Source organism: Melitaea cinxia, chromosome 1 (assembly GCF_905220565.1).
Source record: "Melitaea cinxia chromosome 1, ilMelCinx1.1, whole genome shotgun sequence".
Classification (NCBI taxonomy): domain Eukaryota; kingdom Metazoa; phylum Arthropoda; class Insecta; order Lepidoptera; family Nymphalidae; genus Melitaea; species Melitaea cinxia.
The window spans coordinates 11,394,684-11,403,282 of NC_059394.1; the positions used below are offsets into that span (position 1 = coordinate 11,394,684).

Here is an 8,599-nt window from a genome sequence, read left to right on the forward strand (position 1 = left end):
ATGAAAATACCTACAATGTTGAGTAATTTCGCGATAGAATTTGTTACAGAACTTTTTTTAGATGATAATGTTTCAACGATGAATAGGATTATCGTTGCTACAGCTAATGTTGTGAATGAAAATTTTGATAATGTATCGTGTTTTAATGAAGCCATTTTAAAAGAACAGAACCAAACCTTGCCTTCAGTGGGTGGACGATTTGTAAAAAATGTATGTGATACGCGCGAAAGTGGGAACTTTTATGAAAAAATTGTAAAATTTTTTTCAGAAAATGAATACATTGAGAAATTTAAAATGAGTAAAGCTACTGTACAGGTATATAATAACTATTTTTTTTTTATTTTTTTTAAAATAAAAGTTTTATGTTAACGTAGAGTATTAAAACACAGTTATAGTAAATAAATTAAAAATAAGTTTTTATACAATTGACTAATGAATATTGATTATTTAAAACTTTCCTTTTAAAATAGTGCATTGTTTTATTTTTTATTTATTAATTAAAATCTTATTACTATTCCTAAAAAACTTCAAAAAATCCTACCAGTAATATAAACATGTCCAGTAAATATGTATGTGCAACAAATGATTTAATTAATTTTTTGAATTTTCAGGCTCTTATTATGCTTCTAAAAGAATATGTAAGGCCGAGCAGCTCTGTCGTGCCGTTTGATAAAAAAGTCCATGTGTTTTTATGGCTATTAGTAAGTGATTATTCGTTTAAAGAAACTGGAGAGAAGTTTGGTTTGCACAAATCTTCTGTGAGTTATATTTTTCACGAGATTGCAAATTTATTATCAGAGCAGAGATATCAGTTTATAAATTGGCCCTCTTTGGAGGAACAACACATGACAAGAGTAAAAGTTAATAGCCGTTATGGATTTCCAAACTGTGTAGGTTTCATAGATGCATGTAAGCTAAGAGTTGGATCAAAAAGGAAAACGAAAGATAAACCTGAATTCATAATTTTACAAGCAGTTTGCGATGAGACACTAATGTTTACTGACATTCATGTAGGAGAAATTGGAAACACGCGAAAAGGTAAAGTTTTCAAAGAAAGTCAACTATCACATGAACTTAAGAACTTTTTAGACTTTGATAATCATATTCTTGGAGATTATGAATATAAATTGAGAAGGAATCTACTAACCCCATTTACTAGTGATGTACTTTTAACAAGTGAAGAAATGAAGTTCAATGAAGTACATTGGAAGGCCCATTCATATATTAATCAAGCTTTTGATATTTTAAGAAGTAGATTTAAGAAATTAAATCATATCGATATAAATAAGCCACAAGCTATTAATACATTGATATGTGCGGCTTGTGTACTCCATAATTTTATTCTTCTTCATGAAGGTAGTCCTGTTAAAGAAGAGGCTATATTAAGTGACGATGGACTCACTATTGATACAAATGTTGTGACAACAGCAGCTGAAAAACGTCAGTTTCTATGTAGCTATATCAATTTTATGCAAAATTCCAATATATAATTATGTGAAATTTTCATTTATTGTTTTTCTTTGCATCTATGATGAAAATGTAGTGTAATGTGTATGTAATTTTTGTATTAGTGTAAGAACTCTTTGAGTTTGCTCGTTAATTAACTGTATCTAACCTTATTTTGTTAAATGAATTTATAATTGGTGGTATGAGGAGGGGAAGGCAAGTGGATGTTATTTATATCGATTACAGCAAATGTTTTGACAGAATACACCACCCTACCCTAATCCGTAAGCTCGAAAATATTGAAATTAGTGGTGATTTACTTAGGTAGTTTGAGTCTTATATTTCTAACAGATCCCAGGCTCTAGTTATCAATAACTATATATCTAGTTGGGTTGTTGTTCCTAGTGGTGTAACCCAGGGTTCCCTTTTAGATCCACTGCTGTTTTTGACCTTTGTAAATGATATTGAATCATGCTCTAAGTTGCTATGTTTTGCTGACGATATGAAAATTTACAAGACCATCTCAACCAGATCCGACGTACTCGACTTTCAGTCGGATTTATTACGTTTGAGCACTTATTGCGAATTAAATAAATTGGACCTTAATCAATTTAAGTGTTCACTTGTATCATTCTGTCGTCAGTCAGCTCACATTCCATCTGAATACCAACAAAAGGGTCAAAATGTGCAGAGACTTACGAAGGTGCGGGATCTTGGGGTGATTCATGATTCGAGGCTAATCTTTGATGAGCATATCGACGAAATTATTAAAAAAGCCTCAAAAGCACTGGGATTCATCATGCGAACCTCAGAAAATTTTAAAGACATCAAAACTATTAAAATTTTATAGTGCTCGTTTGTTAGAAGTATCCTAGAGTATGGATCAGAGATCTGGAATTCCCGTTATAAAAAGTACACAAACAAAATGGAGCAACTACAAATGAAATTTGTTAAGTTTTTGTGTTATCGTCTGAAGCTACCTTATTCCTCTAATATTTACCTAAATCAATGCGCACGATTCCACTTGCTTCCTTTACACCAGGGGTTTCCAACCTTTTCATGATCAGGGACCACTTTTATGTTATTCTTGTTAGCAGGGACCTCTGTCGAAGGGATAATTAAAATAACGTGAAATAATCAAACGAAAACTAATTAAAAATTCAAAAGCTAGTTACATAAAAAACAAATAATAATATTTTTGGATAAACTTCTGTTTTGTTGTTGTGTGATATAAACTTGTTTTAATGTGATTTCTGAGCTTGCATCTTCTTTACGAGATCTGCTACCCTAGGACTAATATTGTTACTCAAAGCTATGCGCAAATCATCACTAACTTTTAAACGATTCCTCGCCTTGTTTTTAATTACCAGTAATCGCCCCCACCACCTGCGCCTTCTTACTCACTGCACGGCGACCGCTAAGCCGTTACATTTAGCCGCCAAATTTAAAATCATTAGTGGACCATATTTTAGCTTCTGGGGACCACTGGTGGTCCACGAACCACTGGTTGGGAACCCCTGCTTTACACAAACGGCGTGAAATTGTTGACTTTGTTTTTTTAATAAAACTAATTACTTACTAATAAAATTATAACTCTCCGGAACTTCTTTCTAAAATTAATTTTACCGTACCATTGAAATCAGTACGGCATTATACACCTACTATTCAACTACCTCTGGTATCCACAAATTACTGCCAAAATTCTTTCCTCTGGCGCGCGAGTAAAGGTTTAAATAATCTGTGTAGACTGGGCGATTTTGATGTTTTCAGTTCGGGTGTGGTAGTGGCGAGGCGAGTATCGAGCCAGAATTTTTTTGCATTATTTAATTGATATAATATATGTATTGTTTAAAAAGGTTATGCAACATATTGACGTGCAATTACTCTGTCCGCATGATATGTTTATTTATATACTACTTCTTATATGTGAAGACCTATCATTAGCCAAATGTTGTTTAGTTCAATTGCTATATATTGTTTTTTGTGCTGTTGGTTTTCCGAATATTGAATAAATAAATAAATAATTGAAGACAATCTATAGACTGGAGTCCAAAGCAGCAAGCTGGTCTTTGGCAGAGCCATCCCATAAGTGGCTGCAGTACTCCATTCGTGATCGAACTTGTGTTTGGTACAGAGTAAGAAGCTGTACCGGTGTGAAGTACAGCCTGACTTTATTGAGCATACCAAGTTTCTTACCAACAGTTTTTGCCTTGGATTCTATGCTTAATTTTCGTTAAGTAATATACATTAAATTCTATAGGATTGACAAGCCATAAAAGTTTTATCCCTGATATTCCAAACAAAAATATTAGTATTGTACTTGATATTCAGTTTTTTTGCAGTAAAATGGCCTACCATAAGAACTGGGATGGAATGGATGGAAACGTTATGTGAGTTATGTTACAATATAATAATGGCGTCCTTTCAGCCTTAGCGCAAAACATGACTCAGTCGGTTTGGCACCCTTTGATAGATGTGCTCGCATACATACCATACCCATATACCATAGTCTCTTGCACTCCAGCAGGCCTAGCATGCGCGCCACGACAAAATTTTGTCTACCCCTTTTCTCGTATTATCTCTCTATGTCTACAGTAGCTAACATGCGTGCACGCGATACTCTTCTCGTTACGTCAATAAAAGAGATAATCATTAAATTTTAGTGATCTGTGATATTTATCTCTACGGAAGCTAACATGACATCGTAATTTTGTCGAATTTTGTCGTTTTAGGAAGAGAAACTTCTCGTTTTCAATATTATCGACGAGAAAGACGATAAATAAAAAATAAATAAAACCGGGTGCCTATTTTTTGTATACCATGGCGTTTCCTTATTATAATTATATAATTTCGGTATACGAAGAGCGGGAAATGCGAAAAGTCGAGTGAAGTGTGCCATATAATGACACAAAAAACGTATTTGCGCCCTGTTGCTTCTTATTCTAAATAATAATAATAATAATACTTTATTTCAGACCAAAGTAGTCCATATTGGGTTAGTACAACAAGACAAGACAACATTCAGAATAAAAAACAAAACAAAATTATATTAAAAAAATCAATAAGTAAAAATAAAATTAAATAGAATAAAAGTAAAATCAATAATCAAAAAAAAAAAAATTTCAAAAATTCAAAAAATTTTAAAAATTAAAAAAAAATAAAAATAAATAAAACAATGCGTGATAGAATTACAATTATCTAATGTGCGACAAGATATAAAGCACAACACGAGCATATTGTTTTACATATATAATTAAATTCATTTACTTACGCCGTTTGATTATCCATATTAGATTTTATAAATTAGATATACACTTTTTATCTTAACCAAAAGGCCGAGAACATTGTTAAATAAAACACTCGTTTGAAATTATACAAACGTTGGCTCATCCCGGTTTGGCACGATTGGTCAATAACCTTGTAAATTCAACTTTACGACATAAGAAATAAGAATGATATTCAGTTGTGATTATGGTTGATAATGTTTCTCTACTCGACAAGGCGAAGTCTTCGGAAGAGAATTTTGTCTCTCGTAGTGCGCATGTTAGGGTAATCGAGAAAATACTCGATGTAGACATTATTTCTCTCTCTCGTCAAGAGATATCTCGTTGTATGCATGCTAGGCCGGCTGGTCACAACAGCCTTGTTTTTTACACGACTTTAAAAAAAAGTCTGACGTTGGTTTTTTTTCTGCTATTAATATTAATTAGCTGTCTGGAATCGATAGACTGACAATGTAATAAGACTATTTTATGTCAAACAACAATTTTTACAAACAATATAGGTACCAACACAGATTAATAAACAAAAGGCAGATGGAGCGTGTGCAACAAAAAGTATGAAGCCACTTTTTATTCATGTGTGCGTGGCGACTAGAAATGGCACTGTAGGAACACGTGCATCTATGTGTGTATAATGATACCATAAAAAGAAAAAACTCCCTGTATTTTTTAAAATGTCCTTTTACAACAATATGTTCTAAAGTTTTATTTGGATACATGAATTTATAACTAAATAAATACTTTAATAATAATAATAATAATATTAATAAAGGTTTCGTTAAAAATAGCGAAAAAAATAGGTAATATGTCAAGATTTTTATAACTAGCGGTCCGTCCACACTTTGCTTCGGGTATTAATTTTGTTTTTGTTTAATAAGGTTTAAATGGACTTTACAATGTTTACAACTCTAGAAAAAAAAACTTTTGTGTTTTTCAGTAGTATCATATTTATTTCATTAGACAAATTAAAAAAAACATACATAATTTAAAATATTTATTATTAATAATAATAATAATCATCATCATAATTTATTCACACACACACATACATCGATATACAGACAACTTAAATACTAGACCAAAGATAAGATAGTATTACAAATAATTAAATTGGATTTTTTTTTATCAACCTACGACATTTTTCGGTAAAGCATAAGACATCCTCTTTAAAATGTGATGGACACACAACGCAAAATTTTGAAGCCTGCCAATTATTGTCTTGCCTGCTTTGGCGAATAATAGAAACCCATTCCTCGCGTAGAACAACATCTGTCGGCAATCTGCAAAAATCATTAAATAATAAAACTTGACACTGATTACAATATGTATTCTTTAAATATATCTAGCATCTTCCATTAATTCCACTAATATTATAATCTAATATATATATATATATAAGGAACTAAATTGATAACCATATACATTTTTATTTAAGCTCCTGCATTAGATATTAATGACCGAATCACAGTAAATAGTAATAACAGATAAAAATACATCTAAATTCGGAATAACTATTTTGGCGTGATATTACGTGTGGAAATTGAATACACGTCCGTACATTTAAAAGTCAGTCTCACTAACGCCTAGACCATCAGGTAGTTTCCCCAATTGAAGGGAAAAACATTTCGCCGAACACTGGCAACACAGTTGAATTAATGTCGAGGTTTTGTGTTCCGAGATAACCATATAATTTATTGAGTGAATAAATAATAAAATCAATTAAATAATTTATAATTACCTGTGAAATGAAATTCCATCCTCTTTTTTTATTTTTGGGAACAACTTTCACAATGTTTAATATAACACAAGACGGCATTTTTTGACACAAAATAATGAATCACTCGAGACGTTTAAACAATACGACGCTATCTTTAGCACTGCTGCGACTTTGTATTCGCTTTTGATTTTGTATTCGCTTTGGTGGCTTCACTCGCATGTTCGGCGCGCTCCATCTGCCTTTTGTTTATTAATCTGAGGGTACCAATACTTTATATTTTATAATGTCATCTGTATTTCTTTACCTTTTATGAACACATTACTAAATGTGCTCATAAAAGGAGAACACTAGTTCTTAATTATTTTTGTACGCTAGATAGATAAACAATATTTCAATGAGAATCTTTTTATAAAAAAATATTACGCTGATTAGCTTCGATTTAGCCTCAGGAAATAATGGACGGTAACATTACCCGGTTACCGACTATACTTTTAGGCTCAGTCCTGTCAAATATTATTTATTAGTTACACGAGTGCGCAGAAATTTTTTATATGTTTATACTTTTTTAACTGCACTATTTGTTATCCCTGCTACTTCCCGACCTCAGATCGTCCGTAATTTATTTTTAACCGACTTTTCCGACAATTCGACCGTATATATATATATACATATATATATATATATATATATATATATATATATATATATATATATATATATATATATATATATATATATATATATATGTATGTTCGGAGATAACTTCTTCGTTTATGAACCGATTTTGATAATTCTCTTTTTGTTGGAAAGGAGATATTCATAGTTTGGTACCATGATAAGGAAACCAGGATCTGATGATGGGATCCCAGAGAAATCGAGGGAAACTTTCAAAAATCGTAAGGGTGACTAGTAAATTTAATCATGTTTTCATTAAGTAATATAAAGCACTACTATTTAATAAAGGTCTGGAGTCGATCTGATGATGGAGAAGAAAGATAGTCGAGGGAACTCTTTAACAATTTATAGCAATTACCTGCTTTTTGAACTTAATTCGTTCCTATTGATGACAACTTTGCATATATATGAGTTATAAGTGCCATTTCAGTCTGATGATGGAGACGAAAGATAGTCGAGGGTACTCTTCAACGACTTATAGCAATTACCTGCTGTTTGAACTTAATTCGTTTCTATTGATGAGAACTTTGCACCTATATGAGTTACAAGTGCCATTAAAGTCTGATGATGGAGACGAAAGATAGTCGAGGGAACTTTTCAACCATTTATAGCAATTACCTGCTGTGTGATCATCTGTGTCGCAGGACCAGGCTTGATGATGGAGCCCATAAACACTCGAGGGAATTTCTCAACAATTTACAGCAGTTACCTTTTGCTGTTTGATGACCGCTTTGATATAATAGTGCATGTGCCGTGTCGGCGGCGCCTAAACACCGACGGTCGCGGGTTCTATTCCAGCTCGGAGTGGATATTTATGTTTATATAAATATTTATTTTTGGTCTAGTTGTTAATCCTTGTGGTTCTCCCAACCTAGCCTCGGAGAACACGCTAGGCTGTCAGTCCCGGTTGTTATTACATACACCTGAAAGCGAACTTTACTCACAGTATGTCGACGCGTTAGCGTAGCGGTCACAGCACCGGCTGTTGCGCTGGCGTTAGTGGGTTCAATCCCCGCGCACGACGGACATTTGTATTGGCCATATAGATATTTGTCATGATCTGGGTGTTTGTGCTTGTGTATTGTGTATGTTTCCGAACCCCCGACATAAGAGAAAAAGCATCCTTGTTAGGTCTACCCATCACTAAAAATTGTAAAATAAAATAATTTTTAACAAAAAAACCGACTTCAAAAAGGAAACTAAAAAATGAAAAATAAATTTACTTAGTACAAAGTAATTCGTATTTTGATTTAGTTAATCAGAAATGATTAAATAAATATTTTATAATTTTGAAGTTGGTGCCAAGTAAATACTACAACATACTGGCTACAATAACAAATACAAACAACACACACACAACAAACAAGTACAAAAAATATTATTAGATATGTCAAAACAATAACAGAATAATAACAGTATTCAACCTAATAGTCAATGAAACAAATTATGAAAGAAAACTGAATACAACTTATGAGTAGAT

General features: G+C 32.3%; 1 protein-coding gene and 1 long non-coding RNA gene across 2 annotated transcripts; one reads left to right on the top strand and one right to left on the bottom strand.

Moving 5' to 3' along the window:
- LOC123656901 (protein ANTAGONIST OF LIKE HETEROCHROMATIN PROTEIN 1-like) lies at window positions 1-1,506 on the top strand. The gene is made up of 2 exons (XM_045592518.1): window positions 1-315; window positions 612-1,506. The coding sequence occupies exons 1-2, from the start codon at window positions 1-3 to the stop codon at window positions 1,488-1,490; spliced, it is 1,194 nt and encodes a 397-aa protein (XP_045448474.1). The 3' UTR covers window positions 1,491-1,506.
- A 4,234-nt stretch (window positions 1,507-5,740) lies between these two features.
- On the bottom strand, window positions 5,741-6,705 carry LOC123669628. The gene is made up of 2 exons (XR_006745781.1): window positions 6,466-6,705; window positions 5,741-6,007 (listed from the first exon to the last, which is right to left on the bottom strand). It is a non-coding gene; the product is annotated as an uncharacterized LOC123669628 (long non-coding RNA).
- Window positions 6,706-8,599: the final 1,894 nt, after the last annotated feature.